Here is an 18,945-nt window from a genome sequence, read left to right as displayed (position 1 = left end):
ATTATACAACTGATCATTATCTAACGGAAAACGTTTTTTTTCATTTGTTTCTATTATAAGCGAACATTCTGGTTCTTCATGATTGATTATATATTACAATAATGTTAATGAATTAAAATAATTCATCAATTAATCTAATATTCACATGAATGTTCCACGTGATAGCATTGCAGGATATTCGTGATACATATTTAAATTTTTACTAACTAAAAAAACATTTAGCTACAACTTTAACTAATTCCCACATTTTTCTCCATCATTTATTGTTTTATTTTTTAACAATTAAAAAATACTAACTTTAAACAATTAATCTAATTGACGCACCTCTGAAGATTCTTTCTTAATCAGTTCATTAAAAACATTGTCAAGAATTGACGGATTTGTGGGAAAGGCAACCTAGAATTCCTTTTTATGCTATGCAAATTATCTAACCTCGTTGTTCTTTCGACTAAAAACCATTCCGGGAAAAAGTTGAAGCTCTTCTATGTCTTTCTAATTATACGATAAAAAAATGTTGAAGTCGTTGTTGGTATTATTTAGCCATAATAAGAGATACTAAAATCTCGCCCCAGTGGTCCATTCACTTATTGGATTCTCACGGAGGTAGAATGAAAGATGTATGCAAATGAATGATGATGATGATTAAGTCTTATGTACTGTTAGAGGCTGAGATCGTAATGTATTACGTTGTAACTGATGGCTGTATTCATGGAGTTGTAGTGAGCTTTTCGAGAGCTGGTGTCAAATTTTCTTCTAAACTGTCTTTACTTTTAAATCCACATTCACCGGACCATTTTGCTCTGTGGTTTGAGTGGGACTAAAACAAGATTATTTCAATGTAATCATTTGTATAATTAAGTTCATTTTTGCTGTGTAATTAAATTATTAATAATTTTTTCATTATTACGAATGAATTTAGAGTAGTAGGCCATAATAGCGAGGTCGGTATATTATGATATTATAATTAAAATGTTTAAACTTATCAAAGTATAGTTTTCTGTTCATAATCAAGTATTTTTATCAAACACGTGTCTCACGAACATTCCTTTCGCCAATGTCATTCTTAAACTTTGATTTTTTACTCTTATATCTGCTACTTTGCATTAAATTCTCGTTAATATGACCCACTAACCCTAGTATAGTTCTTATACTTCTCAAGAGCTATTAAATGCTTACCATGGTGAGATTACGTTTCCACATGACTTGACATTGACCATCACATTCTGGACACGGTCTCTTTAGACCATAACCACCGCATTCATTGCAGCCAATGGTAACATGATCAGCTTTCCAATAAACTCCACATCTGTAAGTAAATTAACAAATTAATCTTTCTATATTTATCATCATTCAAACAGTTGGTGCAGATGAGAAAATTCTTAAAAATTTAAATATAATGATCTCATGTTTGACGTCATTTTAAAGCTTTGATGATGGGGATTTTTGTTGTCTAATTTATAAAAATACCAGAAAAATCGCTTCTCTCTAGATCACACTGGATTTCATTAACAGAATATTAACTGATTTGTACACTTTTACATTGCGCAATAGTATCACTTTGCTTAACATCCAATAATCGTGTGTCAGGCATCAACTTTAGATCAACTTAATACTTTCTTCTGACAGATCCAATCAAAATAATAGGTATTATATGTTTATCAAATAATTATTAACAATTTATCTCTCAAGCTGCAGTTGCTTTAATCAGAGCAGTTCAATTTTTATTGGTATTATTATTTACTTACGTAAAACATGAGTTTAGGTAGAGATGAAGTCCCTCGATTGTTAAGACAGTGTCCTCGTAAAGAGGATGTGAGCCCCGGAAGTTGTCATATACTCCTTTGCATAGAGTGTTGCTTGATAGAGAAACATTGCTCCTGGAAATAAATAATAAAAATAATAAGGAAATGAATAATTATTTAATTAAGTAGTTTGTTTATTTATTGATAGAGTTGAGGACGATATAGGTCAACACCTGCGGCAAAATATGTTTCAATGTATATTTGAAGGTGATATAAATGTTAAATAATCATAAATAAAATTATTCCGTCCAATTTTATTTGACGAGTCAATAAATAGTATAATTAAAATAAAAATAAAGTATGTTAACCTTTCGTTGAGTTAATTTGATGAATGAAATATTTAAAAAACTTTTAAATCAACATACAATGAGTTGATATTTTTCCAATACTGTTAATATGTTTTTGAAAAAGTATTATAGATGAAATTATGAAATCTGGTGTAATGCTTCCGTTTATATATTATGTAAGACAAGAGAGTTCTCAGTATGTTAAGAGATACGCAAGAAAAAGCATTCGACAATCACGTGTACAAGTAAAGTAAAGATAATTCATGACGTTGCTTTGATAACCACAATGTCTAATTAACAGGTAAAGAAAATATAAATTTTTTGACTGAAAAAAGCAATAAATTGGAAAAATTTATTAAATTATTGAGAGCAAACAATTAACTATAGTACTTGGAAAATATCACTTTAAAATAACTCATTTTTAAGTCAAGAATTTTTATTGAAAAATATTACTGACAACTTTTGCAATAAATTTTGATAAAACATGACAAATATTTTTAGAGGTAAAATAATATTTAAAAATTATGATACATGTATTATTTTGTAGTAAATATCAAGTTATTCAATATCCACGTGTCTATGAATATGATCTCGAAGGATCTCAAGTAATAATCAGCGTCTAGTGACGCAAATGAAGTCTGAGATGAAGTGTAAGGTAATAACACGTGGAGATGGATTTAGAAATTGCAGAGTAAGAGGAAGTATTACAATTTGCATTATTTTTTTACAAGTTAAGTAATGAATTAACTATAAACTGTTCTCAATTACAATTATTTTTCTTCTGATTATTTACTTATTTGATTCATTTGTTCAAGAATCAGTTACTATAAGGTATAATCACTTGAACTTTGTGAATTATTGAATGAATGAGTTATCATTTAGGGTGATTCATGAATTAATAATCCGATAAAAATACACACCCTTGTCGAGAAAGGCTCTTTTCATCAGTTTCATCAGTATGATGTGTTGACATGTCACTTTTTTCTGAGTCTGAAACAAAAACAATATCAACATTACTTTTGACAATCAAAATATTTTTGTACAAATGTTAGAAATAAATAACTAATCATACAATGATTTTCTTTATGGTTATTTAAAACTCATTTATAAAAAAAAATTTTCGTATTTAACAGATTATTATCAACAAGTTATTCACACTTGTGAAATCAATAGCGTAATTTAAAATATTTTTTGAAAAGAATATTCCAGACATATCTGTTGTTAAAAATTTATTATACTTTATTGATATTGAACAATCTAGAAAACATGTGTGCCAAATGAATAGAAAAAGAATTTCTTATCTATAAAATATACATATAGTTATTTTTAGAGTTTGTGGTATACAACAATGAATGTCGAATAGATTCGGTAATTCATCAGCAGCTGAAGAATATGAATGTAAAATAAAAATATGATTATTACTATTCACTATAAAATTCTAAACTACATCACTGAAGATGACTACACATTTTTTTTAAAATTATTTTTTTCATTATAGTTATAATCTCACGTCATATCATGAGTTTTATAATCTGTAGTCGACGCTATGTTATCACCGGGATTTTCCTGAAACTGCCCAAATCTAGTTTTTTTTTTCAAGTTAATTCCCACCAATTTAGACACTGGATTTTGAATCAAAACAACCTTGTATTTTGTCAAAGCATATATAATAAGTTTCCTTTAAAAATAACTTTGATTATTTTGATTATAAACAGTCACTTTTCCTCATTCAAATGGAAAGAAAAACTTGCTTTTTGATTCATTAAGATAAAACATATGTGAATAAACTATTAAATTGTACGATAGAATACACTACATACTTAAGTAATGATTGAGTTTGCGATAAGTATCGATTAAGGCACCTATTAATTCTAAATAATGGCTTTTAACTCAAAAATTCCCAACGATTTTCAGAAATTAATCAAAGACTTTTAATATCATGAAATTTCAACTTTTTATTCAGATTAAAAATGAATAAAATATTTATAAACTCAGCAATAAATCAATGTCTTCTTTTATTTTTTTATGAAGGAACATTAACAATAAATTGACATGTGAATAAGTAAAAAAATTTATTTTCTAAGTCAAATCATTTTTTATACTCCAAAAAAAAAAAAAAAGATCTTTCAAACAAGTCACTCGTCGTTTGTAATGTAAGCTTTAAATAAACAAATTTACCGTTATTTTACCTCATTTTTAAAATTAATCATTGAGAATCATGTACCTTCACTTCAATTATGATTCATGTATCAATAAATAAATCAAACTAGAAAAATGTTTGGTAGAAAGATGACTGAAGCTATTAAATTCATTTTTTTCCAGCAATGGAATAAAATGGTAGATTCTGGATGTTTAATCGATCACTTAGATAATTGATCAGACTCTAATCGATTAAAAAAGCCCTAATACAAATAAACTTAATGATATTTAATGAATCTAAATTATTTATAAATGGTTTTAGTTCAAAAATAAATTAAGCCGACCCAGTTGAATGACAATCGAGTACCATCCAGTGTAAACTGCTTTATAAATATTTTATTAAAGGCTTTAAAGCCTATAACATCTTAATAAAAAAAAAAAACAAAATAAAAACATTTAATACGTAATATTGCTTCATATTTATAGAATTATAGGGTTATGCATCCCCTTCAAATAATGACGACACTTTTTGACGTAAACTTTCATCAGTCATTAGGTTTACGTCATATAGCCTTTAATCAATATTGATCATCTATATCTCAACCTGAATGTGACGTTATGATCACTGAACAATTAACTGACCGATTATAGTTTTTCAAGTTTAAGGACTTTAACCTTTAGTAAATCTTTTCTATGCCCATAAATTACTATTTAAATCTTTTAACTCATTGACTTTTTTTTAAATTTAAATAGCAGATCTCCAGAAATAGAATTGAAAAGAACAAAAATGTAACAGACATTCTAAATCCTCTTGGTGCAGTTCAGCTTTTCTTAGCACATTAAGTAGGTACAGTTAACACCAGACTCTAGAGCAAACTAAATTACAAATAAAAACATGAATAGAAATGACTATGGTGTGGTAGAAAATAGAATAGATCTCTCGTAATAACACGTGACAAACATCGTGTTTTAAATAAGTAATAAATAAATATTTGTAAATAAATAAATATTATATTTTATATAACTACTACTTTATTTTTTTATACAAATAAGTTTTTTTATATAAAATGACAATTAAGGAAATAACTGACGTTCATAAAGTAACATAGAAACATCGTCTTTAATAGATTTTAAAGTTTCCCCTGAGTTAGAAGAAACGTCTGGGCAAAATAATGGTAAGTTGAAACAGGTCAAAACGTTCAAGGACCTTTAAAAGGATATTTCAACAACCTCGAGAGCGATGGCCGTTGCAATCCCGAACCCGCCCGAACATTGTCTGGACGGTAGAATGTAAATTGTAGATGTTCTCAACATAACTTTATTATATTCTCATGTTTATCATCTACTTTACATTTTATTTAATTGCCATTATTATCAATAGATGATCAATGTTCAATAATTCATCACATTGTTTTTATTATACATAACATAGATTGAATGATTATTTTCTTTTCCTCTCTCTTTTAATTATTCAATATATTGGCAATACCAAAAGAATCAACGCAATCATGTCCCTGAAACTTTCTCGTGATCAACGAAAAGAGGTTGGTGAAAGCGTCTGTTATTTATTTGAAAAATAATACCTAACCTTAAACTCATTTTTTACTTGAATGATGATGAAATATTTCGTATGTTTATTTACATTATCCCTCCTATTGTGTTTAGTCTTTTTTTGAAGTCATTGTATATTAAATTGTAAGTTTGATTAAAAAATAATCAAAAACTTACCCCAAGTGAACATTTGTAAGGGACAAGATTGAGAGCTTTTTTTTAGCGGCATTGTTATTAATCCACTTGGTGATGAAAATTTGTAAATAACTTGAAGATTTTTACAGAAATATAAGTTGATGGCGAATAATAAAGTAATGTTATTCACACACAAGAATCAAGTGTTCAACTGAACTGGTCGAGCCACGCGCGGTCTTTCTATAGACGTATTGAGGCCGAGAGACTAAGTAGGGGAAGATGGCGGCGCCTGAGGTGAAGAAAAGAGCAAAGGGAAGAAAGGTATTGAAGAAGGGATATAAACGTCACTGATCGTCAGTGACGGACTGATATGTTTGATAGATGTGATACGAGGTCGAATAAAGAAGGGGAATATTAGTTACTTATTTTATTTAGGCGCCGGTAAAATAATTAATGATCCTTATGATCAAGAGTCTTCCTATATATCATCATGATAACACTAGATATAACAGTGATACTTTCTAGGATGAAAACCATTCATGAGGGTGAAAATGAAATGATCTATATGAATATGAATAAAATATTGTTGTCATTTTTAATCTAGACTAGATTGTCAAACACTTGTTTAGTCCACACCTAATTTAATGATTTAATAATTTATTGATTGAATTTATTCACTTATTTTACATGTCAATGGCTAATCAATTTGACCAAGTCCAAACGTTCAATCATGAATGGCAAAGAGAATTCATTTACTTTGAACTCATAAATATTCTTGAGAATTTTTCCTTCATTTAAACTTCCTTTTATTACGGTAGAAATGAAAATTTATGCAATCGCCCTCGATATATTCAATATACGTTCTGGAGTTTATCTTTAAAAAGACCTCGCTGAGACCCGGAAAATCTTAAGATTCTTAGATGTCCAAGAATAAAATCTGTATATGTAATAGATGTAATTTTTATATCTTTGTAGCATCAAGATGAAGCCTGGTCCTTCAGTTTCAAGCCAAGGTTTTCCATGAAAATCCAATCATGAATGTTAAATAAATAAAATTAAAACATGCATTCATCAATGTAATTATTTTGGTTGTATTGATTCCAATGAAATTTAAATACGTCGTTAGAATACTATGTAAACGTTATTATTTTGTAGTTGGTTGATGGAATCATCTAGTGTACTACAGTCAATCTTATCATTTTTTAACTATTCTATCAAAGAATAATATTTATGTCTATCAAAAATGTCATAATTAGTTGAAAATATATTGATTTAGTCAACGAATTGATTACAGAAAAATTAAAAAAGATTAATAAATAAAAAATTCAACAAAGAACAGATGTCGTGGAGTTCATCTTTTGTTGTTTCAAGATCGATTCAACATTGATAAATAAAAAAAAAGAATTTAATCAATAAAAAAAGTATAAAAATGAGTGATAAGAGACTTAAGAATGCAACAATTTTTTGGCTCAGTTCAGAACATTGTAATCAAACTGATTGTTTGATCGATTAAATTATAATGATATTTCATGAGGAAAGTAAACAATAAGCTTTGATTTTTGGAGCACAATAGGATGGATTCATTTCATTTTGATGTAAAGCTTCTAGGTATTTTTATTCACACTTTATTCTTTATTATTGTATGATTTTACTTTTTCAATAATGAAAATTCCTAACAACTTTGCAGCCTTCGAATGTCGACTGTTACGTGAAGTGTCTCAAGGTTACGACATATAGATAAGAAATCAAGCCATCGTTTCCGGATGATGAACAGGAGCGAGAAAATTGATTAATGTGAGAAAAAAAAAACAATAAACCGTGAAAATATTTGATGAATAACAATATTTTAATTAAATTGGTCAGTAATAATATAATAAATTGAATGATCACCTGATACAATAAATCCTCATGATAGTCATTTTTATATGTTTCAATTGGAATCATTATTATTTGATTCAGGTCATGAGTTGTTCTAGCAATGAGGCGAATGTTTATTTGAAAGTTTAGATTTTTTTAAATCAGTACATGATTCAACATTTATTCATCCAACAAATAAACTCATTTATGATAAGCACAAAATATTTTCAAATAAATGTTGAATAATTTTTTTGAATTTATTTTATGAAATTAATTAAAAAAGAAATAACATAGATACAAAGAAGTTGAATAATATTACAATTTAAATCTGACGAAATGTATAATTAAAAAACAAAACTGATATATTTTAACAACTAGTACTAATAATTGTTTACTTCTGCTGTATTTGTAATTAACGCGAATACATTTAGCAAATTCAGCTCATTATACATCCAGGAAATATTTTCACTTTTAACTAAAGTTATTTATATCTAATTATTTTATTTCATTTCCTTTATTACTTAAACTATGTTTTAATTTATTTAAATACATTTTTCGTTAATTCAGAGTGATTCAATTCACTTTGTTAATTAATTTAAAAAGTTCAGAGGAATTTCACGCCCCTCAGATAAAATGAGCTATAAGAGAGAACTTTATAGTCATTCATTTATCTTATTTTATTTTAACAAATTATATAATTATTCATACAAAAGTTCATAAAATCATATCGGTGGTTTTTTTTATTGCTTCTTTGTGCAAAAAAAATCCTGTAACTTTATCAATGATATAATTCAGCTTTAATCATTTAATATAAGGTTATTTTTTTAAACGTGAATAATAAATGTATTAAATTTTAATTTAAAAATGCTAATTTTTGTTTGAGAAGTCAATATTTACAACAATAAATAGTTTTGTAATCACTGAGAGTATTATCGATCTTATGATATCTCTCAGAATATATTGTCAAAACAACTTTCTGCATAAGAATAACAACTAGACCTCCTACGAACGTCAATCATCATAAAGTGTTGATAGTGCACATATGTTGTAATAGAATGAAACCATAAGTGACGCAAAAGTAATATGTAAAAACATAAAGTTATATATTTCATTCATAATAAATCTTTTATCTTATTCTGATACTCGTTATATCAATATTCACAGTCCACGAGCACAATGATAAGGACAATAAAAATTCAAACAATTCCCTAAAACTCTTATGCAAACTCATCACATCAAAATGATATAATGACGATCATATAATCACTTGTTTCTAATTATTTTTATAGAATGAAGAAGAACCTTGAAGTCGGGCATTTGCATCAACCATGTCCATCTTCACGAGCAAGGTGTCTACTTGACATTGCATTTGCGTAATACTAAGAGTCTGCGTCACAGCTATTATATACAATTATAAAGTCCATGTTGACAGATCAACAGGTATGTTTTGAACAAAAAATTAGAGTTCCAATATTTATTTACAGTATTGGTAATGAATATGAGGGATTCCCAAATGAATGATAATGATTATTAATGTCATAAATGGTTGAAAACCAATAAATCATTTATTCTACATTTCAGCCTCTTATCCATGTTGATCAATTGAAGCTGAAGATATTTAATCAAAGATAAAAAGAAAAGTGCTAATCATACAGTCGTATTTTAATAAAAGTTTCAAATGTAATGACATGTGGCAATATAAAATATCATGTTATAATAATCAAATAAATAAGACGATGCACTTTTTCTTATTATCATCTTAAGTTCAACAGCCATCGACACTGCAGGGGATCCGATAACCTTATGTTGTTTTTGATGGAAATTTTCCTTATATCCAAAAAACGTCTATTTAATTATAAATAAACATTGAGGAAATTTGTAATTAGTGATAAATGAATCAAAAATTTTCCTTTCCATCCACGTTTTTATTAACTTATTGTCATTATTATTTCTGGTAATTACGTAGGTATATTTGAGCTTTATTCTTTGACCTCAAATTAAATATATCACGTGAATATTTCAATTAAAAGTTAAAAAAGAATTCACGAATGAGAGTAAAAAATATGACATTGAAGATTTGATAGTCTAAAATAGATAATTGGATAATTGTCTATTTGATGAACAAATTTTGCCTCGTTTTATTGTCTATTTATGTGTACAGAGATAAGAAAACAACAGGAGATCAACGACACAAAAATTGTCTATTTATTTTAAAATATATCATATTTTATTACTCAAATCTACTTATTTCATTACGTTAAATTGATGTTTTATTGATTTTTTTTTACGTATTCTATTAAAAATAGCGATATTAAAAATGTTATTAATATTATTACTCATTGTATATTTAAAGAAAAAATCTCATTATAAATTGTAAACACTTAGAAAGAAATGTTCATTATAAAAATATTTTACAACGATATATAAACAGAAAAAATAATTAAAATTCTTCAGAAATACATAGAAATTAGTTATTTATTTTTAATAATAAATTAATTTAATTCTATGTAATTTAACAGATACATATAAATATATTTGAAAAACAAATGTATAAATACAATAATGAAATTTTTCTCTGTAAGTAAAAAAAAATGTGTACAATTCTTCAGAAGTCATTTTTCAATTACGAACAAAATAAAGTAAGCTTCAAACTAATTCTTATAATAAATTTATCTCGCCAATTTACAGCAGTCATTTTATTCACTTGAAGCACTTTCATATTTCTACAGGATATAGAGTAAATAGGCTAAGTGAACCAATTAGCAACCTACTCCAAAACTCTAGGGTATGTCGTAAACTATTTACATTATCAAAAGATCACTTGTAGGTAATTATAAATGCATTACGGTTTATTTTAGCTGTATTTTGGAATTATCAAAATACACTACGACGTCTAATATTATTGAGCTCCAATACTTGTCAAAATAATAAACAAAAACAATTAAATAAATATTACTGAAATCCAATTGAAATTTAATTGAATAATTAATTGAGACCTTTGTTAATTATACCATGAATGTTGAATACAACCTCAAAAGCAGTTGCTTAGCTCAATGATTATTACATATCAACTATTGGAATTTATCTTCTCCTTCTCTTATCTATAACTGACCCACTATCTAATTCAGCATTTGATAATATAATATCAGCTTGGACACTAATTGATACATTTACCTCCTAGCTTTATGCTCAAAATATCTTACAAGATATTAACTGTTGAACTATTCTGAGAGCATTCTCTAGTGCAGTTATCCTAACAGTAAACATCAATGTTACAAGAATAAGATATAGATTTTAAATTAATGGAAAAGTTTAGAATACGATATTTGAAATTATCAAGAGAATATGATCAAGTTTTATTATCAGAGAAGAAACAAGTCTTCAAAATAAAAGAAGAAATCTTGAAAACTTTTGGATTATTTCTTTACAATCTTTCTAGTGTACTCCATTACTGTCAATTAGTTCAATAAGATGATTTAAAAAAAAAAAAAAAAACTTGCACTTTTAATTATTAAAGTTTAATATAATTATCTTTTAACTTTTTTCTTACTAGCTATTCCATTTATCAATTTTTAATTCAATATAAACTTTCAATCTTCAAAATAAAAGTGGAAAAGTTCCAATAAAAAATGATGACTAGTGTTTTTAACTCTTTATGATGAATGTAATAAAATATATAAATTATTTATAGAGAGGTATTTTCAATAATGAGTTTAATTTATAATTTTCTATTATATTTTATAATAAAATAATTTATAAATTAATTAAGTGTCTGAAGCAATTGATATTTAGTTATCTTTTTTTTTTTTTGACTTCGTCAACAAGAATCTTTTTATCGTCTCTACGAGACAGGTTATTCTTACTCAAAAGAAGGTTCATAATATTTCTAATTGTCTCAAATATAACACCCTGGCAGTCTAGTCACAACATCACTGATAAGGTCCAGCTTTCTTGAATTATAAATCCAGACAAAGAATTAAATTTATTGTCATTCAATCTCTGTGGTTTAGTTGTGACTGTTTTTTTTATTAAATAATAAATAACCATAGAATTCAATTGGCTTCAAATTTCAATTGATAATGTTGTAATAAGTCTAGAAATAATATAAGAACAATAAAAAATAAATATAAATCATATACCACTCGCTGGGAGGTATAACCACCTAATGCGGTAAGATTGAATCTCATCGGTATCAAGATATGTATTTAAGAAAATAAATATTTTATATTGAATGTCAAGATATTTTTTTCGTTAACTATAGTCAATAAAATTCGTTATTTATAATTACTTAATTGAGTTAGTAATTAAATTATTTTTTTTTTTAAATAGGAATTAGGATTACTTTGATTTTATAAATAACATTTTTTATTATATTACTACAAATCGAAGTCAATTGGTGTAAAAAAGATTTTTAAATACTAACTGTTTCTACTTGAGTACATTATAATAATTATTTTGAAATGAACATTGTTCCTTTGAATTAAACATGATGTAGTGACAATCTAGTTAATTGATATGAGAAGCATTTTGTTAGTTTTTCATAGGATTAAATAGCTCGTGCACGATATTAAATGTAATTAATGTCATATATGTTGTAAAAAAAAAAAAAACATGATAAAAAATTGAAAAAAATATTTTTACTTACCGGTAGGAGAGGAACCAAGAGAATATTCATCCTGAGAAACAGATTGAGGAGTACTTGTAGAAGCTACTGGAGAATTAGTGGAAGAATTTGAATTATCCTCTTCAATACATGGGATTTCTACGACTTCAACTTGATTATTTTCCTCCATTGACCTTTTAAGCCTTAATTCTCCTACAAAAAGTTATTATCAATTAATCTATGATAGATAATTAAGTTTTAATCCTCTCATTGCTTTGATAGTGTTATCAATCACTGACTTTTTTTTATCAGAAACCTTGAAGACTACGATGACTTGATGATTATTTTACTACTGTAGATCAATGTTAATAGTTAATTTTGAAAATACTTGGTGTGTAATTGAATAATCATTAAATTTACTGCATAAGAGAAATTAGATTTCACGACGGAAGACACTTTCGACATTCAATCAACTGGCATGCGAACTTGTTTCATTTTTCCAGCAAATCTACAGCAAGATCTGAGTCACGCAAAGAATGCGGTCAAATATTTACAAATTATGAGTTTCTTGCGTGTTATGAGAATTTAAATGATAATTTATAACAAACTCACAGATAATTGACAGTAAAAAAGATTCATGTTTATTAATGATTTGTTTTGCTTCTAATTTTGTCATGAAAAATCACGAAAATTGACAAGAACATTAAAAAACACTGTCAACAATAAAAACATAAATAAAATGACAAATTGAGTAATGAGTTGCTTACCTCAAATTCCTACTATTTTCTCCAAGGAAATCCAGTAGCTTGTGAAATAATTTCTTCACGAGTGTCTAGTGGCAATGGCGTCGACTCGATGAAAATTCTTATTTGATCTGTTTGTTTTTCCTCGAGTTCAAACGTTCAATAAACTGCAGTTCGACACTACCCCTCCAATAAGGATTTTTTGTTGATATTCAGGTCGTTGAACGTGGTGGCTTGTCGTGTCTATTTATTAATTCCTAGTGAAATAGGAATAAGCTAAAAATTTTTATAAATAATATTGATTAATTATCTATATTTTTGTATGACACAAAATCCGAAGTTTGTGAGGAGAATAATTCAACAAATAGTATCGAACTCCAACACCGGCAACCAACTATAACGATTAGAATCGATTCAGTGACTTCGATTTGTGACTATCTGATGGTTAGCCCTAGTTTTCCTAGGGTTTTTCACTCCGCCCGCGTAATTTAAAGAAATCTATGGGGATCTAGGAAAATGAAAAACCATCAAGTAATGCTAGATTAATACAAATATTATTTTTATACTAATAATTAATAATATTACATAAATTATATTCTTTACAGCCCTTAATTGCAACAATGTTTGTTGTTCTTCTGATTATTGTCATCAAGACAATATTGTTGAATGTTTAGAAATTAATTCTAACGAAAAATATATATAAAAATGAAAAAGTTAATTTATACATATTTTTTACAATTAAATAAATAATTGTTTTGTAAATTTACTTTCTATTTATTATTCATCATTTTCTACATAAAATGATAATGGTTCATAAGTCCATTTCGGATAGACTCGTTTATATAAATTCATTAGCACCGTATCTTGGGACTTGAGCTGACCCTTAAAAATGCATTTCATATGACCGTGGGTTCCTAAAGGCTCCTTAATGTAACCTCTTCTACCATACTTTGTATAGAGCTCAATAGGTTTGAACCATTCAATATCTTCACGATTGAAAAACATGAATCTAATAACTGCGGACCGTTTGTACACCTTGAATGGATGGCCACTCAGTACAACGCGTTTAATTATTAGTCTATTAGGATCAACGGACAAGACATTGCCCTTAGCTATTAATTCTAATTCACCATTTTTATGTTGCTTATAGCACAAGACTGGACAAGGAGAGAACGATATTGGTGCATACATCGTAGCTACTGCTGTCACCTGTGGTTGAAAGAATCTTAAATATTTATGTTTAGATCCAGAAATATGTTCACTAAAAAGCGGACAGGCTGTAAATCTTCTAAAGCCACACTGGAATAATAATTTTTCTTTCGATGCTATAGGTTGGTCTCCGGAATCATTAGTTCGCTGCAATGTCACATTTAAAACTGACATTTTATGTTCATATTGAAGCAAACCAAAGACCACCAGTGGTCTGGGACTTATAGCTCTATAAGCATCATACAGTTCTTTGTCGACGTTCTTTATATGTAATGTAACATACCAGCCAGGCTATATAATGAAACAAAACAATAAAATATTTAACAATTCAAAAGTAAATAATTAATGATTTACTAAATAATAATTACCTCTGCACCAATGACTTCTTCAGCATCCCTGAACACTCGTTTTTTAGTATTTCTATAATTTTCGAACTCAAAAATTCTACTGTAATCGAAAGGAAGATTTTCTTTTGGATCCCATGGACTTGTTCTGAACGAATCCAAACCACGATACTTTTGAAATCGAATCTTGGCTAATGTATCTTGTGGAGTATCAACTTCATCAGGAAATTTGGCATCTAAATTAGCTTTCTTCAATATGTCAATCGCTTGTAGTTCTTCTCTTATGTCTATTTGTTCATCATATCTATGTTCATCAATTGGAGCTTCAGAAATCGTTATTGTTTCATATTCTTCATCATCTTCCTTACTATTATCAGCTTCATTATCAAAATCCGATTGTTCTACTGCCATATTTTGATCATCGTCATTTTCGGAGTATTTATCATCATCTAGTTCTATAAACATATGTAAAAATAACATTAGATTATGTCTGTGTAAGAAACTAAAATTATTAATTTAATTTTCAACTCCAAAAATTATTTTTGTAAAAAAGATTTATGTACCATCACCGTCATCAGGTATCCACGCTGCTTGATAAGCTGATGTACCCTTTGGAACTCGTTTGATAATTTTATTTTGTTTCGCAGCTTTCGCTTCAGCAAGCTCTTCAGCTGTAGGCCAAGTTTGCTCGCAATCCATAGGTTCCGGGATATTTTCATCTTGAAGGCTTTCCTTTTAATTAAAATTTAATATTTATTTTAAATAAGCTTTTAAAATGAGTAAATTATATATTTAGATGTATAAGAATAAATTACTCCTTACTTGATTTTTAGGATCAGCGATTTCCAGAATTTTGATATCATCATTATCTACATCCCTTAATGGATCAATTGGAAATGGATCTATTGGTGCATCAATCTGCACCAACTGATAATCTCCAAATTCAGGAATATGAACTAAATTATTCGCTGATAAAGCTTTGCCTCGTATGTAACCAGTTACTTTTAATGTGCCAGTTAGATTATCTTTCTCACACTATATTTTTATTTATTAAATATTAATAATAATCTGATTAGTAGATAAAAAAATGGGTTAATAATAGAAATAAAGTTTTTACTTACTGGAATATATTCGACTTTTTCAGCAATTAGATGAGGTCTACAATCTCTATAATGTATAGGTGTTTCTTTTTGTTCACTGATGATTCTTAACAAATTTGTTGCATCCATAGTATTATTTAAGGCTCTGATATTGGGATCAGGCAAAAATTTAGTAATTGCTTCTTTTACTTTTTTTCGAATGTTTTGATTCTGCTGTTTCTATAACAATAAATGTGATAGTAATTATATAGGTAAAATAAATTGGTTTAAATTGTTTTCAATATTTGGTAGAGTACTTACGACGTTGGAATGTTTGTCTGTATTAGAAAATACAACCATAGTAGTCGGTAATTGTTGAGGAATACAGGACTTCAATATGTTTTCTCCCCAATCATCTATATCATCATTTAATACAAATAAAACTATAGATGATACTTTTATAACATCAAGGATTTCAAAAATATTATCAGGAGAAGGAGTAACGAGGCAAAACCTTTTCTTCCATTTTTTCAAACTAAAAAAATTTCAGATTAATAAAATTTGATTATTGTATCTAATATTATTATATTTTTTTAACAATAAATATCGTTATATTAAATTATTATACAATTTAAAATACCAACCTGATGTGAATATTTCCTTGTGAGCTTTTTTTAACAATAGTTTGAGAATCCTCACTTTTTTCAAAAATAGATACGATACTGTTAATATCTATGTTTTCATTAAGAGGAATTACAGATATCAATATTGGAGCAGCTAAATCACTTCCAAAATTTCTTTTTTTAGCAACTATCCCGTCACGTTTAGCCTTACGAATTTGTTGAGCTTGGTTAAGACGCACTTGTTTGCTACTTTCTGCCTTAGCACGTGTGGTAAGTTTTTTCACGTCCACTTTTCCTAAATAAGCATTTTTTACGTATTGACAATTAAGAAAAGAAAATTAAAAAGATAAAAATTAATAAATGTAATTTTCTAACCTCCTGTAACTCGCCTGATCTCACGCTTGCTTCTATGTCTTCCAGTTTTATGCGCCTTTTGAATTTTTTTTAATGCTCCCATGTTTTCTTCTTTGTAATTCGTACTAATTGAAATAAAAACACTATTCAACAATACTTATAACATTATTTTTTACAAAACAATTAATTAATAACTCTATCATCCACGTGGGTTATAATCCAACTGATCAAACAATATTGGTGTCACTTGCGCATGCGTCTGAGCTTAAAGTATTAACAGTTGGTAATGAATTGATTTACCGACAGCATCAGTAGCGACATCTTACAAGAAAAAGTGATTTAAAACCTAAAAAAATAAATATAAGTGGATGTTTGTTTGAATTTTTCACGTGCTCACAAATTTGCAATTACTTTTAAATATCTTATAAATAAAAATATGGCTAATGAAGAGGAAGTGTTTTTTGAAACCGAACCAGGTTTTTGTCCTGATTGTGGTTCGATATTGCCGTTATTAGGTGAAAAAGGTGGAGTTCAATGTTACGCATGTGACAGAAAATGGGGACCTGAAGGTTAGAACCGTATTTTTCCTTTCACAGATAGACTTTTTGACATTACTAAATCGCATTTAACTTTCATCATATCAGTTAATAATTAGATCAATTATAAATAATAAATATTGTTTAATTTAGTTTTTGGAGATATGGCTATGACATATACATTACAATTTAACGATAAGAATACATATGCACCTCCTGACAAGTCAGTCGAAAATGATGATGATGAGGAAAATGCAGAAGGACCTGTGGTGGATAGGAAATGCTCACAGTGTGGTAATGATAAAATGTCTTATGCAACTCTTCAGCTAAGGTCTGCTGATGAAGGTCAAACTGTATTCTACACCTGTACAAAGTGCAAGTAAGTACTTCCGTTTTGAATACAAGCAAACAACTAAGTCAGAAGTTTATTAATTATCGTTCCATTAGTTATAAGTTCAGAAAGCTAAAGATACAAGTCTTGTTGATTTATCATTACATAGCATACTGATACACTATTGTTTATTCAACATAAATAAGATAGAAAGTTGGTTGAAGTAATCTTTTTATTCAATAAAATAATTAATTTTATATTAACATAAATCAGTTGCAGCAATTACAGTATGTATTCTAAATCAAATGCTAATTTCTCTTACAAGTATTTTTCAATCCTGCATGGAATGAAGTGAACAAAAGCATTGCGCTAATATAATTAACTATTTTAGGTGTACTTAAAAAATTTACCATTAAACATACAATATATTTCATACGTTTTTTTAAATATAATAACAAAATTTTATTTTACAATAAAATCAGTATTGATTCTGGCTTAACTAGTAATCAAACTCTCCGCAGAGAATAGACTTTAACTACCTCATAAAGGATTTAACAGTTATTAATAAAATCCTCTATGAATAACGTGAAATTTAATATAAAGTCATTGTTTCTAACAAAATATGATCAAGTTTTGATTCATTTTTATTTTTATGTTAGAGCTGATTCAAAACGTACAAAATTTTCTTTAATTTAACTTCATTATAAAATAATCTTGCTTGATATTATTTCAGAAAGATTTCATTTTTAATTATTCCCCATTTGTGAGTTATTCTTATTATAATATTTATATATTTATATAAGTATGTCATTTATTCTTTCGATAAATAAGAAAATTTATCTTCATTTTATGATATCTAGCGAAAAAATACAAATAAATGAAAATTATTATTAGTCTATATACCCTCTGAACGGGCTTTTATAAATTATAAAATATAAAAATGGCTAAATATTATAAATATAATTACTAAAAAGATAATTAAAGTTCAAAGTGTTAATAAATGTAAAGAATTAATGAATTTTTCTTTTTCAATTACTTCAATACTTCACATCAAAGTTATTTATAGTTATTTCATGGGTTAAAATTTCTCTATTTTAATTTATATGAGTAAAAAATTATTATCATTTGATAAAAACGAGATTATTGACTAGTGAGTTTATATTTATGATATTTATTTCCAGATCTATAACATTTAATATTATTATATATATTTTTTTTTAATTTGACAGGTTCAAAGAAACAGAAAACTCCTAATTACCAACTGGAAACGAATTTTTTGCACCAAAATTGTATGTATATAATATTCTTATCATTATGAAATGAATTTTTTATAATTTTGAAATATACTTAAC

The 18,945-nt window shown here is 27.3% G+C and overlaps 3 protein-coding genes and 1 long non-coding RNA gene across 5 annotated transcripts; 2 read left to right on the top strand and 2 right to left on the bottom strand.

Moving 5' to 3' along the window:
• Positions 1–271: 271 nt before the first annotated feature.
• Positions 272–13,519, bottom strand: Pino (Pinocchio). 2 transcript variants are annotated; one of them, XM_035078454.1, is made up of 6 exons: positions 13,142–13,519; positions 12,417–12,587; positions 3,010–3,079; positions 1,746–1,877; positions 1,177–1,306; positions 272–817 (listed from the first exon to the last, which is right to left on the bottom strand). In XM_035078454.1, exons 2-6 carry the CDS (start codon positions 12,562–12,564, stop codon positions 707–709), a joined length of 591 nt encoding a protein of 196 aa, XP_034934345.1. In that variant the 5' UTR covers positions 12,565–12,587; positions 13,142–13,519; the 3' UTR covers positions 272–706. The 2 variants fall into 2 exon arrangements, with proteins under 2 accessions (XP_034934345.1, XP_034934346.1); XM_035078455.1 differs by lacking the exons at positions 12,417–12,587; positions 13,142–13,519 and adding an exon at positions 5,957–6,148.
• Positions 9,073–9,398, top strand: LOC118064078 (uncharacterized). The gene is made up of 2 exons (XR_004690018.1): positions 9,073–9,211; positions 9,353–9,398. It is a non-coding gene; the product is annotated as an uncharacterized lncRNA (long non-coding RNA).
• A 136-nt stretch (positions 13,520–13,655) lies between the features above and the next one.
• Tsr1 (Tsr1 ribosome assembly factor) lies at positions 13,656–16,966 on the bottom strand. The gene is made up of 8 exons (XM_035078451.1): positions 16,748–16,966; positions 16,394–16,667; positions 16,071–16,284; positions 15,792–15,989; positions 15,493–15,705; positions 15,234–15,402; positions 14,695–15,125; positions 13,656–14,617 (listed from the first exon to the last, which is right to left on the bottom strand). The coding sequence occupies exons 1-8, from the start codon at positions 16,827–16,829 to the stop codon at positions 13,895–13,897; spliced, it is 2,304 nt and encodes a 767-aa protein (XP_034934342.1). The 5' UTR covers positions 16,830–16,966; the 3' UTR covers positions 13,656–13,894.
• Positions 16,967–17,066: 100 nt separating this feature from the next.
• RpI12 (RNA polymerase I subunit RpI12) lies at positions 17,067–18,943 on the top strand. Its single transcript, XM_035078456.1, has 3 exons — positions 17,067–17,295; positions 17,416–17,641; positions 18,823–18,943. The coding sequence occupies exons 1-3, from the start codon at positions 17,163–17,165 to the stop codon at positions 18,845–18,847; spliced, it is 384 nt and encodes a 127-aa protein (XP_034934347.1). The 5' UTR covers positions 17,067–17,162; the 3' UTR covers positions 18,848–18,943.
• The last annotated feature ends 2 nt before the right edge of the window (positions 18,944–18,945 follow it).

This window comes from Chelonus insularis, unplaced genomic scaffold (genome assembly GCF_013357705.1).
Source record: "Chelonus insularis isolate UGA/USDA-ARS -01 unplaced genomic scaffold, ASM1335770v1 contig_160_pilon, whole genome shotgun sequence".
NCBI lineage: Eukaryota > Metazoa > Arthropoda > Insecta > Hymenoptera > Braconidae > Chelonus > Chelonus insularis.
Note: the sequence above shows the minus strand (reverse complement) of the source record. Positions and strands in the feature narration are given on the sequence as shown.